The 18,165-nt window shown below is 45.6% G+C and overlaps 1 protein-coding gene and 1 pseudogene across 1 annotated transcript; one reads left to right on the top strand and one right to left on the bottom strand.

The window, feature by feature from the left end:
* Positions 1-2,290: 2,290 nt before the first annotated feature.
* LOC120695425 lies at positions 2,291-9,672 on the bottom strand (annotated as a pseudogene).
* A 4,255-nt stretch (positions 9,673-13,927) lies between these two features.
* Positions 13,928-14,482, top strand: LOC120695426. The gene has a single exon (XM_039978680.1). It carries the CDS (start codon positions 13,928-13,930, stop codon positions 14,480-14,482), a length of 555 nt encoding a protein of 184 aa, XP_039834614.1.
* The last annotated feature ends 3,683 nt before the right edge of the window (positions 14,483-18,165 follow it).

The following is an 18,165-nucleotide window of genomic DNA, read 5'->3' on the forward strand; positions in this document are numbered from 1 at the left end:
TCTTCTCGTTGGTTCCAACTTAATTGAAAGATAGCATCATTGTAGCAGCGGAAAATCTTTTCTTTATAGTCACAATACTTTGTACTCTTTAATTGTACTTTGTACTCATTTTCTCTCTAAACAATTTAACTCTTTAACCATGCTCTTAAAATTTAATTGTCCCGTTGGTTCGAATTAAAGTAAAGAGCAACTATTTAAACTTTGCAGCGGAAACATGTAGAAATTTCTATTTTAAGAAGCAATACTGTGAACTTTTATCTCTAAACAATATACAGTTGGTGCAAAAATTGAATAGAGATCAAACTATAAAGTAATTCATTCAAAATACTATGAAAATGCTTCTGAAAAATAGAAAAACATTGAAAATCACCACTGTGGAGGCGGCCCAAAAGCAAAAACTGGCCCGCGGCCCGCTCGGCGCGCGCCTCCCCCGCGCCCAGGCCGCAGCGTGGGCCTGGGCCGGAAAATCGGCCCGCGCTCGGCTCACTCTTGGGCCGAATGTGGCCCGACCGGTGGCGACCGCTCCTGGCCGTCGGATCTGATCCGACGGCCGGCCGCGTCCCTCGCGGGATCAAAACCCGGCCAGCGCCCGCCCCCCCCGAAAACCCTAGAACATTTTCACTCTCCCCTTTCTCTCTCCACGCAAAACAGCGGCGGCCACGGAGACGACGGCCATGGCGACCGCGGAGGCGTGGCTGGCGCCGCCATCGACCCCCTCGCCGGCGCACGCGCTCCGCCCAAGCGGGAGCGCGCCGCCGTCGAGTGGCTTGGCGGTGGTGCCCCGAGCCCGCGCGCGCTCGTACCTCCGGCGTCCCGGACGGCGAGCGGCGGAGCCCCTCTGGGCCGCGCCCCGGCGAGCGGCGGTGCAGGACTTTTCCGCGCGGCGGTGGCCGGCGGTGTTGGCGGCGGACGGTGAGTACCCGCCGCCCTTTGCTCTAGGGTTAGGGTTTGTCGTCGTTTTCGATCCAAGATCGATGTATTCATTCTTTCTCTTTGATTCTATCCCCTTCTTTCTCAGTGCCAAACCGTGCGGAGCAGCGGTGGCGGTGGCCGCCCGTGGCAGCCAGTGGAAAGGCGTCTGCGTCGCCGCTGTGTCTCTCGCCGGGGCGCGAGCCCTCGCGGAGGCAGTGGCCGGCGACATCCAGGTGAGCGCCACCACCTTTCTTTTGTTCTCTGTGGTTAGGATTTGGCGATTTCTTTGTGCTTTTCAATTCTCTCTATTCTTTGAGTTCATTCGAAATCGTTTCCTTTTAACTTTCCCGATCCGAGATCAGTGGTCTTTTCTTTGATGTGTTCCTCGATCCAAAATCAAGGTCTTTCTGTTTCTTTCGATCCGAGTCCGGATCTTTCCCAATCCCAATCTACAATCTAGATTGGCTCTGATGCCATTGATAGGATATCAGGATCGACTAGGATGTAGATCGAACTGGAGAAACTCACTTTTGTGGGTGAACCCCCTCTTTGCCACGATCCGTGGCGCCGCCGTAGAGGTTGACGAGGTGGCGCCGGAGTTGGAGAAGAGGTCGTGGACGGCGACGTCCTTGTGCAGAGGCACCGGCGTCGTGGTGCAGTGGTGGCGGCAGTGGAGCATCCCGTCGCTGGCAACGCTCCCTTGATCGGTTAGGGTTTCTCAGTGAGGTGTGGCGGCTCCAGTGAACCTCGTGTCTTGAGCCTTGGCCCCCACCTACTATTTATTGCGTTGTGCGACGGGGCCCACCAGCCTCGTCTTGGGCTGGGCCCCCGATCAGGGCGTGAGGTCTAGGGACCCAACAGCCAACTGGTGGAGATCAATTCCATCAATCTGATGGGCCATAGAGTTGACACATCTCATTCTAGTAACATTTTAAGATTTGTAAGTAACATCACTCATCTCAGAGACAAAACAGCGCCAACAACTCAAAGTCAAATTTTGAGCAAACTTGTATCTTCAAAAAGTCAGTCCCATTCGGGATCCGTATAGTAATAACAGTCAACCATTCTAGACGTCTGTCAAATAAATGCTAGAGGAACAGAACGAGGATAACAGTAGAAACATATGTCGTTAGCTACCTGCCAGATCAGAGGTACATTAACGGTTGACTACCGATGCATCAAATACTTGAGTGATCTTACAAATAGCAACTGCCACTCACATAGAAATCCCTACAGCAACTCCAGTCAAATTTGCATATATTCTAGACACGTCTGCAAATTACTTGCTAGATAAACATGTTTAGAATAACAATAGAGGTCCGCTAGTTGCTAAATGAGCAGAACAAGGAAAGCTAGACACTCCAACAGCATGAGACGGCTAATGCAGTTGCCTTCCAATAAGCTCGGGTACATGGTACCTGCTCACATCAAGGGCACCATGATACCAATATAGCTTTGCCACGGGCCACCTGTCATCCAATATTTTTTTTTCCAATGTAAACTAGTAGTTGAATAAAATAGGCTAAGCTACAAGAAACAAATGACCATGAGGAAAGACAGAAAATAAATACCTGTTTTCCTTTGCCCCCCCCCACCAACAACTACGGGTTCAGGATGGTCATATTCACTGTTATCCAATTTTTTTTTCAATGCAAATTTGCAGAATAAGTAGTATGCCTTTCAGTTAGTATCCAGATATTATATACCAACACTTCTTATATGCAGGTTCATAGAATAAGAAGTATTGCTATGCCAATCCAGCAAGCATTGAGACATAAAAGGGCAAAAAGGGTACCTTTCAGATGGTAGTGGGAAATTAATCACTCCTCTTAAAACTTGAACAATCTTATGCTTCGGCAAGAGAGGAGTTACTTCAGTTCCATCATAAAAGTTCATGCCAACAAAATCCCCATCAAAATTAATAAGAGGACCTCAAATCCCAGCCTAGTACAAAAAAAGGCCAATATACTGGGAAGATAACTCTGATTCCAATGTAACTATATGGGCTACTATGCAATAAAACAGAAAGAGAAGCTCACCACAGTACCTTCTTGATTTTACAAGTGGACACCCAAATACCTTTGCAAACAACATTGCTGCCCTTGCTGGTCCGCTTCACTTCACCAATCGTGGCCATCAATAGTCCAAACTTAGTGTCACGCCCTATTGCTACGACTTTATCAGATGGCTTTTGCGCTGATTTACAGAAAATGTCTTCTGTGCGAACAGCATTGAAATTCTTGACACTGACAACAGCAATATTATAGCTTAAATTATAGAATTCCAATGTCCCACTGCCACGTTGATTTGGTGGGAGAAACACCTCAATCTGCAATGACGAAGTGAACTCAGATATCCATCATGTATCGTATAACCTAAAAGACCAAGATAAATGGTTGTGGCACCAACCTTCAGGGTTTTATCAATGACATCTTTGTTATCATGATCTCTAACCAAACTGGCTGAAGTCAGGATGACAGTGCGCGTAGCTTTGCTTCCATGCCACTTTATAAGAAAGCCTGTGCATACAAAAGACCTCATATTCCCTACACATTACAACTTAATTAGCGACGATAGAATGCTAGCATTGAAAAAGTAATGAGCTTGCCGCTATAAAAAAACAAACCTTTGAATGAAGTGAGACAACACAACGAGATATATCTTTCACAACTTTTTTTGGAAGTCGGTTCCAGACACGCTCCAAAAGAAAACTTGTTTGATGACCATAAGGAAACCCTTTCCAAGCGAGTAATTCACCAAAGCGTTCTTCAAATCGATTAAGCAATTGCCCATTGACTTTTTAGAAAAAAAATGATCAGAAATTAAGTATAAAGATGCGCACAAGGGGATAACAACAATACTAAAAGAAATGGCTTACATTCAAGCACAAGTGGTGGTGGCATGGGATAGCCACGGGCTTTTATCCTGTTAATAGTTGTCATAAACCCTGATGCAATAGTATGATCATTATTAGTACTCAGATGGCATTATTCACATAATATGCCGTGCACAATGATCAAACAGGTAACATTGAGAATGATGGCTTGAGTTCCCACCTGATGGGACTATGCTTGATACACCTTCAGGCAACTTATATTCACTGAAGTCGAGTTGTTTATCACTGCAATAGAACACAGTATACTTCTTAAAAAAAAAGGGAGCAGGAGGAAGGAGAAAGCTAGGGTTGAGGAGATCTAACAGTTGAGGTGATTTGCACGAATCTCAAATATTAGAAGGTGGGGAAGAAAAAATCTTCCGAAAGATATATAGGATTTGCGCTTCCGGAGTATGCACGAGATTATATCTTTAAAGCCCACCAACAGCAAATTAAGCCCAGCAAGGATTGAGAACCCCGCGGAGGATGAGGAGATGGACGAGGAGGAGGCCCAAGAAGAGGGAGCTCCCCCGCCGTATACGCGAAGATGGACGGCGGATTCAACAACAGCGACGCGCCAAGGAGGGTCTCCTGCTTGCAGAGGGGCGCCATCAGGCGATCCTGCATAATGGCCTTGGTTCCATTCCAAGATCCTAGCACACAATTCTCGAAAAGAAAATCTCGCATGCATGGAGTACTAAATGACGTCTATTTGCAAAATCTTTTCAGGGATGGGTGTAACTTTTCGTGATGAATCTAATGACAGTAATTAATCAATAATTGACTACAGTGATGCTACAATAACTATTCTCTAATCACGTGGTAAAAGGTCTTCTTCAGGGTTCCTAGCACATGGGGTTCTGAAGTTGGTTTTGAAAACTGCCTTAATTTAATATTTCTAATTAGCGGTCAAAGTTGATACAAAATCTAGCATAGCACAAATCAAACAGGGCCAATGTCTTCGCCTGATTCGGGCGTGGCCACTCTTCTTTGCGGGCCTCGTCCTCTCAATATCACTAGGTGATTCCCCGCGCGTTGCTGCGGGTATTTGAGAGAGCTTTTCAGTAGATTGTGTGGGACATAGTATTGATTTTACCCCGTTCTTGACTTCTTGCTACTTAGAAAGGCAACATAATAATATATGAATGAAGAGGAACTTCATGCGGTAGCCACCAGTCATCTCGCTCATGACATCGCCGCTGCCGCCGTTATCATCGTCGCCTTGGTGGACGACATCAGACTGCGCGCCACCGCGTTCCCTCGTCGTCGTCTCTCTCCATGACATCGGTGTTCCCAGCAGCATGATCGTCGAAGATGTCGTATAGTAGTTGCTCGGACACAATTCGTCTGGTCCCGGAACAGCTTTCTTGGCAGCAATGGTAGCGGCCTGCTGCCTTCCTACATCCCTTCTTTGCCTTGCCGGTGACACTGATGCGCGAGAGCACGGCACATACTATTTATAGGGCTGGATAGAGAATAGAAGGACCATGTGTAAGGATCATAGGGGTGTCCGACCCTAGAGGGGGAGGGGGTGAATAGGGTCGCTAATCGCTTTCTATCCTAGGGCTCAATCTATTTGCATGAGATAAATCTAACACGTCCTACACATGCTAGTTATGACTAAGGTTTATCTATGCTACTCTCTACTTACCCCTAAAAGACTTGCAACCTATAGCCAATCCTAATCAAACTAACTAGGAAAGTAAAGGCACGCAAGATAGAGTAAATGCGGAAACGTAATGCGGTAAGTAAAGAGGTAAGGGAGAGAATATGCAAACTCCCATGAAGACACCAAGACACACGATTTAACGTGGTTCGGTTAGGACACCAAGTCCCTCCCTACATCCATGGCCACTTGTCCAACAAGAATAAGTGTGATGCCAAGTCTCTTCGCTTGATCACCGTCTTGCGTTCGCCACCAAGGCTTCCGGCAAGCAAAGGCTAAGTGGTGCCAAGTCACCAAGACAAGTCCACCGCCACCGTCTCTCTCAAAGCGTCATCAACGGCACCGTCTTCACTATTTGGAGCTTCTCACCAAGAGGGGTCTCCTTCCCCGCATAAAGTGTCGTTGCCACTCCACACCAAGTCGGAGGGTCACACGACGAGTACACGATTGCTTGCCGCAGCAAGACTTTGCTCAAGGGAGCTCTCGCAAAAACCAATCCCTATACAAGTGCACAAAGCACTCTCTCAAAGCTTCTCACAAGCTAGATATGACATAAAGCTTTGCTAGGATGGTTGGAGATGTTAGTTTGCTTGGGCAACACTTCCTTCAACTTTTCTGGCGTCCAACCATATGCAGCAACCGGCCTTGGGGGGTATATATAGCCCACACACCCCAAAAGAGCCATTGTAAAAGTGGCTGACAAAAAGCGCAATCACCGGTTAATCCGATGATCCACTTTGTGTCATCACCGGTTTAACCGGTGAGCACCTTTTTTCAACTAGCCGTTATACTTCAACGGCTACCTTAATCAACCGACGTAATCAACCGGTGAATGTATCTTCATCGCCGGTTTAACCGGTGCATGTAACTGTCCCAGAGTTCCCGAAAACCAACTCTCTGGACAACTACACCGACGTAATTGACCGGTGTATCATCGGTTCAACCGATGTATGCATTTCTCTTGGTCTTCTTCTGCCGTTGCACCGACGTATTCAATATCTTCATCGTCGGTTCAACCGACGCAAAACCCTAGCTTCAGCTTCTGGGTTCATTGCACCGGTGAGTACAATTTGCTCATCATCGGTTTAACCGGTGATAGCAAAATGTCTCTGTCTTGTTTGTTTTGACTTGATTTCTTCACGGTCTCTTCAATTCTTTGTCCTTTGGACCGAAGAGGTTTCGGGCCTAGCTACGGCTATCTTCTCTTTGTCATCATTTGAACCTAAAAGCCTGAGAATGGTCATCTTAATAATCATATTAGTCCAAGTGTTGTGTTGTCTATATCAATCACCAAAACATTATATTAAAATATGGCATGAGAGGCCATTTTCGCTACACCATGCAAAGGAATGAATGTCTTGGTAGTGGAGCACTTGAGCCTTATATTAATGTATGTCTTGTTAGGCGATCCTGCATAATGTCTTCGCCTGCTTCGGGCGTGGGTGTGGCTACTCTTCTTTGCGGGCCTCGTCTTCTCAATATCATACGATGCCGGAGCTCAACGACGCAGCGTCCGACCGGAGCGCCGCCTTCAACCATTGGGTCATGGAGCCGGAGCACGAGCTGGCGGCTTGAGGATGGCCACGCCGATGCCATTGCACAGAGATGAAAACTACTGCAGAAAGCTTGTTGCTTGCTTGCTTGTTTCATTCATGTGTTTTACCCGAAAATTTATATAACAAAGCGACCGACTTATTGGTGTTGTACATAGGAGAGCAGCATCTCATCTCTCTAGAGACAATTGATGGATTGCTGCTAGCGGGTAGGGTGGATCACCGTGAAATTAGTGGCGGATCTAGAATAATTCATAGGAGGGGCTTATTTCCACATGTAAACAACTTCAGCCTCTCCTCGCACTGTATCCATGACAAGGCTCCATGGGTCACCGTTGGCTCCGCCCCTGCATGAAATGGTGATCCTGAAAATGAGCATTCGGTTGGTGCACTAGGAGGTGATGAAATTGTTCTTTCATTACTGGTAGCAAATGGCTATCATGATTGATGGTTCATTACATTGGGTTCAATCTGGAACCATTCTTTGCGTTTGTAATAAGAACATAATGAATGATTGTTTCATGTTTTGCTTCATCGCTGGCTGTTGCACGGTTCAATAGACATCTTTTCTTTTTCTTTTCTGGAATAAATGTTCAATAGAAATCGATGGCTGTTTCATGTTTTGCAGTCTTGCAGATGGATACTCCCGACGACTTAGAGTCTTAGACATGCTTCTGGATGGGTTCTGTGTTGTTTGTCGCTGTGATTAGAGATCAATCAGAAGTCGTGAACGGTGCCGCCGCCGGCTCTGGCTCAGCTTTAATTCTCATGCGTGGTGGTGGCATGGGATAGCCACAGGCTTTAATCCGGTTAATAGTTTTCATAAACCCTGATGCAATAAGATCATTATAAGTACACAGATGGCATTATTCAGATAATATTCTGTGTGCAATGATCAAATAGGTAACGTTGAGAATGATGGCTTGAGTTCACACCTGATGGGGCTATGCTTGATACACCTTTAGGCAACTTATATTCACTGAAGTCGAGTTGTTTAGGGCAACAAGAACCAAATTGTTTTCAATCCAAACATTATACCGTGTGAAAACTCTGAAGGCTGTGCTGCTAAAAGTATTACTTTGTGAAACTGTTAAGGCACCATTGCTGCTAATATAAAAACTGGCTTAACTTAAACAGGAAAGTAGAATAGGAGAGCAGATTTGGAACAAATATCAATAAGCTAACTGGGGAAGAAAATACTCAAATACTGGAAGTTTATAAGACATACTTGAGTATACCAAAATGTTCCAAGCGCTCACGAAGTAATTCCAGTGGTAGGAACCAGTATCTCACAATTGTATCACCATTATCATAAAGTTCATAGATCATCCCAAGAAATCTTGCATCATTTTGTTGTAGAAGTGGCCCTCCAAGTACAGCCTCCAGTAAAGGCAATGTGGTAGGATTTATAAAGGAAAATTGCATTTTTACTTTGGTACAGACAGTGATACCTTAAGGCCACCAATGTGATATCATAACGCAATTGCTTATTTAAAGTGTGCCAAAAAGCAACAAACAGATCAACAGCATACCTTATTCATATGTTGATATTCAGGAATCCAGGTGTTGGTGCATACTCTACATAGAGACCCATGCATGGCCATCAAACTAGGAACCATGTAGGCACGCCCAGCAGCTAGTACACTATCATCGGGAGACAGATGTTGCAGGTGTTGCCTTAAAATTCAGATCTATAGGATGGACATCCAGGAGGCCCACGCACGTGACAATAGCAATATCATCATCATATAGACCCAAGAACCCATCAGTAGTTTTTTTATCAGAAAGGCGCACTGCAACCTATAGGGATAAAAGCTAATAAGCTTTAATAAACAAACAAAAATGGAGGACACAATGAAGCCTAAATAGACAAAGCCAAATGAAGGACAAAATGATTAGCAACACCAACCCTCAATTTATCATCTATGTTTCTATAACGCTTGAACTCTCTAACCAAATGTGCAGAAGTCACAAATCTTGTTAGGTGTTGTCTAGCTATCCCTCGTGGTACAGGTATCCCCGAGCATGCAAATATCATCTTATCTCCTGGACAAGATCATGAATTAAATACTTAACAAGTGAAAATAATATACAAATTACAGAAATGCATAAGCATCAGCACAATTACCATCAAACAAAGCAAGAGAGACCACAATGGAAGACAAATCTCTAACATTATCACTGGTTTGATAATGAACTTCACCAGGACCCACGCGATAACCAAATGATTCCTCTACAAAATTCGGAACTTCTCCATCATAAAGAACTTCTCCAAAACGTTCCTCCTCAATAGCACATCGATTCTTCTCCAAATTTTCCAACACCAACTCAACCTCTTCCTCTGATTAACGAACATGATACACCACAAGTGTGAGTGCTTTATTAGAGCAATATATACCGCAAAAGGAAGAACGAGATACTTCAATGTTAAACGACTCACATTTTCTTATCTTTTCTTCAAAGTGGCTCAAGCGTGTCTTCCTACCACTCGACCGTTTTAAACCATCACCTCTGCTTGAAAGAAATGACTCAAGTTTGTTCCTTCTATCGATGGCTCTCTGTTCCCTACTCACACCTCTTGTGCAATCAATCTGCCCCTTGTTTTGCAAAGTCTTCAGAAGGCTTTTGCGCTGTTTTACTGAAAATGTCTTCTTTGCAAACAACATTGAAATTCTTCTTGACACTGACAATAGCAATATTATAGCTTAAATTATAGAATTCCAATGCCCCAATGCCACGTTGATTTGGTGGGAGAAACACCTCAATCTGCAATGACAAAGTGAATTCAGATATCCATCGTATCGTATAACCAAAAAGACCATGATAAATGACCGGGCACCAACCGTCAGGGTTTTATCAATGACATCTTCTTTATCATGATCTCTAACCAAACTGGCTGAAGTAAGGATGACAGTGCGCGTAGCTTTGCTTCCATGCCACTTTATAAGCAAGCTAGTGCATACAAAATCATAGTCACAAAGTTCCTGGGTCGACCGGGTCGAGGAACGGGGTCGAGGGTCGAGGGTCGTCATTTTATAAAATTATGGTACGAAGGGGGTATACATCTATGGAACGATAAATTATTATGTGGGACGCGATCCTGATTCATCGGGGTCGATATCTTCGGGTCGATAAAGACAAAAACTATATATGTGCTACTAATGAAGAAACTAATCTGCACAAGCATATAAGAAACATATAAAAGAGTACATTTAGACCATGCTACACGTACTCAGCTCATTGTCTAACAAAAACCACACCAATCCACTGTCTTTAACCTCCTTATCCCAACTAAATCTGCTAGCAATGGGGCTGCGACCCCTTTCAAACCGGGACACGATCCAACCTTGAATGGGACACTGACCCTCTTCGACCCCGACCCTCGAATCGGAACAACGTTCCCGGGTCGAGGGACGAGACATCGACCCCGAATCCTGTGACTATGTACAAAATACCTCACATTGCCTACACATTACAACTTAGTTATTAGAGACGATAGAATGCTAGCATTGAAAACTAGTGAGCATGCTGGTATAAAAAAGAAAACCTTTGAATGAAGTGAGACAACACAACGAGATATATCTTTCACAACTTTTTTTGGAAGTCGGTTCCAGACACGCTCCAAAGGAAAACTTGTTTGATGACCATAAGGAAACCCTTTCCAAGCGAGTAATTCACCAAAGCGTTCTTCAAATCGATTAAGCAATCGCCCATTGACTTTTTAGAAAAAAATAATCAGAAGTTTAGTATAAAGAAGCGCACAAGGGGATAACAACAATACTAAAAGAAATGGCTTACATTCAAGCACAAGTGGTGGTGGCATGGGATAGCCCCAGGCTTTTATCCGGTTAATAATTTTCATAAACCCTGATACAATAGTATGATCATTATTAGTACTCAGATGGCATTATTCACATAATATGCCGTGCACAATGATCAAACAGGTAACATTGAGAATGATGGCTTGAGTTCCCACCTGATGGGACTATGCTTGATACACCTTCAGGCAACTTATATTCACTGAAGTCGAGTTGTTTATCACTGCAATAGAACACAGTATACTTCTTACAAAAAAAAACACACACACAGGAACTAGAATAGCAAAAACAGTCGTACCAAATATGAAAAAGGGATTGGAAATCAGGATCATAAATATTCAAACAGATGACATGAGAGGACGGAGCATTCAAATGTCACAAATATAGGTTGCATTGTCCATATTGCCAGATCGATTTATCTTTTAAACTATTCCTCATTTAGACAAATAAATCATGGAACTAATTTAGTAACACGAGACGTTGTACAGACGCTGGTAAACATAAGGTTGGGCAACAAGAAAGGCTGAGCTGCTAAAAGTATTACTTTGCGGAACTGTTAAGGCACTATTGCTGCTAGTATAAAAAGTAGCTTACCATCTCTACGGCTTTCCACTATGCTTTGACATCTCTACGGCGGATTGGACTTATCATCTTGATGGTGGATTGGACTTGGCGTCTCGACGATAGATTGGACATTGCGTCTTGACGATGAATTAGACATGTTGACTCATATCCATGGGACATAAAAACTCCTACAAGTGTGATCTCACAAACTCATTAGTCCCATTGATTATATTGTCATTCAATCACCAAAATCACAAACAATGGCCTAAATGGTGCCATGTTCGTTACATACATGTTCAAGCCAAACATAACTCAATCATGCAAAGTAGGAGCTCAATTCAAACTGCTCGGTTAGCAATACCACTAGAACAGTAAGCAAACGAGTAAATAGACACTCACATCGCGCAACCTGCCCCCGTCTCCCCGATTAAACAGGCGAATTGGGGACGCCGCCGCCGGTCTGTACAGGCAGGGAGTCGCCGCCAACCGAGATGCCCTTCGCCCGTGAGACTCGTGTTTCCTTCGAAGAACCCGCCTTATATTTTCCTCGTCCTGAAGTTCCCAGGCGAGAAGGGGCCGGCTCGGTGATGACGCCAGCCCAGCGTAAACTGTCCCAAACTCTTCGGCCCAATTCGCAGCTTCAGCCAAGACGGCCTTCCCACGCCCGCCGTTCGTCGTCCGCGTCTGCAGGCGTACAGCCAGACCACAGCGCGCGCGCGCCCCGGACCTGACCTGACGTCCACGGCGTCGTGCGCCACCTCCGGGCTCCGGGACGGCAACACTCGCCTCCACCATCCACGCCCGCCGGCGCGCGCGCTCAGGCGGCGCCCGTATCCGCAACCTGTCTCAGGCTCAGCCCGCCCGCGCGCGCGCCTCGTCGCGACGTTGCCATGCCCTCTCGCCCGATCGGCGCCCTTGCCCGCTCACGTGATGCGCATCTGTTCCGCGCGCATGCGGCCTGCCTGTCCGCGGTGCCCCAGCAAGCCAACCGGCCCGGCACGCCGCCCTTCAGTTTTACCTGTCCGTGCCTACGGCGGCGGTGGATGCCGATTGATTCCGGCGAGACGCCTCCACCCCAGACGGCCAGACCCCACACGCAGTGGCAAACGGGCGTTTTTTTCCCCCGCTGTGAAGGATCGATTCATCGAACGCCAGGCTCAAAGCAAAGCGCTGGACCGACCAGAAAAACAGGGAGCGTTACTCATGTCACCCGAAAGCTAAGCTACACTCTAAACCCCGTTGCTTACGAGCTACAAATAAAGATCTCGTGGCTTCTCCCGTAGCCGTGGATGAAATAAACTCGTGCTTCACGCCGGCCGCCGGCGCCTTTTCTAGCTAGGTTTCTTTATTTCTTTTCACCCCCGTCCAGTAATGGAGTTCTCCACCAGAGATTATGATTTCCCTTTACTCGTCGGGGGCATATATGATTGATCACCAACACCAACACTTTGGAAGCCAGCAGGCGCGCCGTGTTGTCGTCAGTTTCAACAGCACGCGCACGGGGGGCACGTGCGGTTCCAGGCGGCAGCAGCTAGCGGATCCCACTCCGCCGCAGCGCCCGAGTGCAAGGGCGCGAAGCAACGCGACGCGAGCCACCATCTTGGATGCCAAAAGACGAGAAGATCACGCGATCCCCGGCGGCTTTAATTTTCTGTGTTGACGAGCCGCAAAGCGCGCGCCCATGGAATGAAGAACACAGTAGAAGCGCTGCACAAAAAGGGGGTAAAAAGCATCGGAAACTGAAGCCGAGGGCGGCATTTCTGCTCGCCGTGGGAACGCACGATCTGGGGTGCTGGAAGAACTTTCAGGCTTTCATCCTGCCCCATCGGGCAACTGGGCGCATGGATCGCTCGGAAACAGCCAAGGAAAGCAGCATTTCCCCCACTCGGCGTTCTTTGCGCGTTATGGTCAGAAGAAGAAGTGGTCTCTTCTCTTTGGTTGATGGTGGGAGCAGCCATGCCATCACGGTTCACGGCTACTAATCCACCCTAGTTAACGACAAACTATATAGGGATCAGCAGGAGCCAACCTTCAGTTCTCCTTTAGTTCCTACCTAATCGCAATTCTTTCAAATATCATTGTTTTCTCGCACTTTGCTTCCTTTTCTTGCGTCGGGACTTCCATTCTCCAACTGCGTCTTTCAAGTTTCAAGCTTTGACCTAACCAAAGACACTTCCATATATTTTTCTAAGTAAAGCTACCATGGAAAAGAAAGCCTTTCATGCTTTGAGCTAACCACCAAAGGCCCTTCCATTTTTCTAAGTAAAGCAACCATGAAAGAAAGCTTGATCTTGACACGAGCAAATTAAATTGCAACTTGAACAGTTCAGTGCTCCTGGTTCCTGGCTATAAGCCTATAAGTACCCACATGGGGCTTCCGGACATGGCCCATGCCCCTCAAGCGTACTAGTCATCTCTCATCTCGATCCGGAGACCGGAGCTCACTGGCCTTAATTACAAACTCATGCCTAACCTGAGTCACAGCAGCTCCTTAGTGAATCTGATCGACAAGCAGCTTCACCGGCTCCCCACATCAAAGATGATGAAAATCAGCAAGAGCTGCCCCAATCTCCTGAAGAAGGCCGTGACGTCGTTCAAGAGCAAGACTGACGCTCTAAGGACGAAGCTCATCATCCTGGCCTCGCTGCGCCGCAGGATGGCAATGGTCCGTGCAGTGTCTCGCCAGATCCACGGGCTCTCCAGGCAGGCCGCGGTGGAGCACGGCGGCAAGGCTCTCGCTCCGCACAAGAAGGCGGCGGCGGCGGCGGGCGAAGAGGCAGCTGGTGATCATGGCGGCGAGGCTCCTCGTCTTGGTCTGTTTGAGGTGGCAGTGTTTGAGGAAGATTATCATGGCTACCCTGACTGGACCACCTCCCTCTTCGACGATGACGATGTTTGCAACGGTGAGGATGATGATGATGTCCAAGACGATGAGCAGGATGATCTTGATGTGTTCGATGAGACCTCGGTCATCGAGATCATCAGGAGCAACCGGGAGGCTCAAGGGTTGGAGTTCAGCATGGAAGATGACATTGACGAGGCCTGCGATATGTTCATCAGGAGATGTCGCAGCCGGATGAACCTTAGTTTCTAGTGATCTCAGTTTTTGTAGTTTGCTCGAGTGATGTAAGCATGCATGAATATACTAGTACTGCTGATGAGTTGGGAGACAATAGTAGAAGGTGGGCGCGTGAGATGCTAAGATTTTGGTAGCAGGTAGGGATTGGAGGCCGGAGGGCATGAAGAACTTGTTTTGATGGAAGCATAATATGATCACTTTTATGTGGTGTGGCAACAAAGCGTTCTGCACATTGCTACACATGCACTGCATAGTAATGCAAAACTAACATACTCCCACGTATGCTAATTATAATTAATATAAAAATACGTCTTATAGCGAATAATTAGAATTATCATCACACATCCTCTTTCATTTATTAAATATTCTAACACATCTAAAATACATATTTATCATTATCTAGTTGCAACAAATTTCATTTCGCATCACACCTCCATATGTGTTGATATTATTTAATTGAACAATTTGTTTGTGAATTGGTAATTTTATTTTTTTATATCATACATAAATACATGGTGACACATACCGTGGGTAGTATTTTTATATAAACAATAACACAAATAATATATTAATAATGATATAAATAGTTTTTATTGGAATTTTATACTGGTGCACTTTAATATCTTGTTATAATTATATAATTTAGATTCAGATTTAAAGGTTACTTTCAACTTTTCATAGTAACATAATTGCATAATTTATAAGCAATTTTATAGGTTATTTGTATTATTTTTATAATGGCATAGGTGGATAATTTACATTAGGAGGTTACTTTAGATTTTTTTTAACAACAGATGTGGGTCATTTAGATACATGTTTAGTGGTGTACTTTAGTCTATTTTCATAATGGTAGAGGTGGGTAATTTATTAGAAAAGATAATAGATCCAATGACTATTATAATTAGAGTTGTCGGATTGATGACCAGATATTTATGATTTTTGTGAGAATTTCTAGAATTTTCCTATTTTTAGAATGTCAACTTAGAATCCTAGATAACTTCATGTGAAGATTTTAAAGACAGTCCCTACGCGACACGAGAGCAATTTTCATAGCATTAACTTTCTTACCATGTAGACAAAACTAATGAGCTGGCATAGGAGTAAATGAAGAAAGAGAAGAAAATTGCAAGAAATGGTTTCTCGTATGAGAAACTATGTCTACTTTTCGCTCCAAGATACAAGAAACTACCAGTCTTGCATTGGAGGCAGGTCGCCGTTTCCTCCATTGGAACCTACCTGCTCACGCGCTCATCGCCGGGAGAGAGCGCGCATTTACTGGCGGCTCGTAGTATGAGACCTACACGGATGATTTCTGCGTTGAGGACTACAGTTCTTTGAGCTAATTTCTAGTGGACTTGGCATGTATATGGAAACTGCTGGCAGGTTTCCGGATTGGGATCGTCCCAAGGCGCCTTCAATTAATTATAGTAAAATATGTGGAGGAGCGGGCCCAAGTGGGAGCAAGGTATTCACTTGAATGCCCATTGTTTTTTACCAAAATATTTATATATTTAATACTTCTCAAGTATATAAAGAAAAAGAATAAAAAATAAACACCACAACAGTATGACAAAAGTTCAAAAATGAAATAGCCCACCACCACCCCTTCGGCTGTCTCCACCAAAATTTAGTTATGCTTCTTCACTTGTTGTATATCGGTCTAATAATGTCAGTTGCATAAGTCAAAAGAAAAATCTAGATATAATTAGGTAAAATTAGCATCAATTGATTCTACAATCAATTAAACATGCCAAAAATTAGGTTTAGAGTGTCAAGAAAATTGTTCTTCAATATTTTTGAATACCCATGTTTGAAATCTTGAGCCGGATTCTGATATGTGATGGCATTATTGTTGGGATCTAAGGCCCTGTTTAGTTTTCAAAAAAAATTCTACAGTACCTGTCACATCAAATTTTGGGGTACATGCATAGAGTATTAAATGCAGTTAAAAAAATAACTAGTTATACTGTCTGACTATTTCATACGAGATCAATCTTTTAAGTCTAATTAATCCATGATTGGACATTAATTGTCAAATAACAACGAAATGTACTACAATACCCAAACCCAAACTTTTTCATGAACTAAACACAGCCAAACATGACTACAATGGTGAAGAGGATGCCAGTTCGGTCCGCATGCCTATGGGTGGGCAAAATACTCGAAACTCCAAACCCGTACTCGAAAAACCCGAGTCTGAACCCGAAAAACCCGAGCCCAAAAAATCCGAACCCTAATTCGGGTTCCAACCCACGGTACCCGAAATTATTACGGGTAATTCGGGTATCGGACCACGGTACCCAAACTACCCTAAAAATAGCCCAACTCAAGTTTGTTTTATTCATTGCAGCCCAGCCCACCAAGCCCCTTAACACTAATCCTAGGTAGTCACACCCCCATGCCACACACGGACGCACCTAGTACTCCCCTCCAAGCCGCCGCCGCCCAGGACAGACCGCGCCACCGCCCACCGCCCAGGCCGGCGCCTCCTCGCACCCGACGCGGCGACGCCCCAACGCCCCCTGTCTCCGGCGGTGCAGTCAGCGCCACCGCTCGCCGCTAGTCTTCGCGCCGCGGCGCCTCCCCCGCCCCCACCGGTGCAGGCGCCTCCCCCGCCCCCACCGGTGCAGGCGCCACCGCCACGGTGTCGACATTCCGATCGCACCGCCAACGCCCCTGCTGTGCCGCCGACGCCCCCGCCCCACCGTGCCGCTTGAAATCTCGGGTAGTTCGGGATTACCCGAATCCGAACTCGAATTTTTGGGTACCCGAAATGTCGGGTTTTTATTATTTCGGATAAATTTCAGATATCAATTTTCGGATTACCCGAATGCCCGGCCATACGCATGCCCGCCCACGCCCGGCGCCCGCAGCAAGAGGGCCGGCACGCACGCGGCCGCTCGCCCACCTGTGCCGTGCGGCGCCGTGGCGTCAAATGTTCGGCGCGCTCGGACGCGAGACCAGTGGATTTTGGGAGCGAGCGAGCGACAAATGTCCACGTCTGGACGATCCTATCCTACCCTCTCCGTGCCAAGAACAAGTAGTAGCAAGCAAAGGCGATTTCTACTGCACGAGGTTGAAAATTTGGACTAGCCAGAAAAAGCGAAGGATACCACTTCTGTGTTACGTGAAAGCTACCCTTACTAAACCCCATTTCGGGGCACGGTTAGGATTTTAGATACAAATATACCTTTTTTTTTGTCGATACGCCACGCTGACCTCGCTTGACAATTACATGAAGATTTTGAAGAAAAAAATTTCCTGGCAAACTCATGAGCTATCTAATTGGCCTTCCGATTACAATGCCACCGTTGTTGAGAAACCACCATCTTTCATCACCTCAACGGCCAGCATGCAGTCGGTCCGAACAAATGAACCGATTGCATCCTATGTGTTGCCCCAACATCAATCCTTTTTCCTGAGGAAAATATTCAGAGTTACATCACATCACATCACATCTGAATAATCTATGTCTCACGAGAAGCTTTGATATTTCTTTTCTTCAAAATTTCGATAGCAGATTTTTACTATTACCATTGCACAATCTCACGGCCACAGAGGCGTGCCCATGTAAACTGAAATTCAGCATGATGTTACTTCTGCAGTTCTGTTAACTGAGGTTTGGAACACATGAGTGGCCATATCTCCCTTCGCCCTGAAGCAGAGGAGAGCAAGAAAGCAGCATGCCAGCAGAGGAG

This window comes from Panicum virgatum, chromosome 2K, assembly GCF_016808335.1.
Source record: "Panicum virgatum strain AP13 chromosome 2K, P.virgatum_v5, whole genome shotgun sequence".
NCBI classification, from domain to species: domain Eukaryota; kingdom Viridiplantae; phylum Streptophyta; class Magnoliopsida; order Poales; family Poaceae; genus Panicum; species Panicum virgatum.

What these genes read in the sequence shown, in the direction of transcription:
- LOC120695426 (XM_039978680.1), top strand. Translation starts at nt 13,928, where the DNA reads ATGATGAAAATCAGCAAGAGCTGCCCCAATCTCCTGAAGAAGGCCGTG.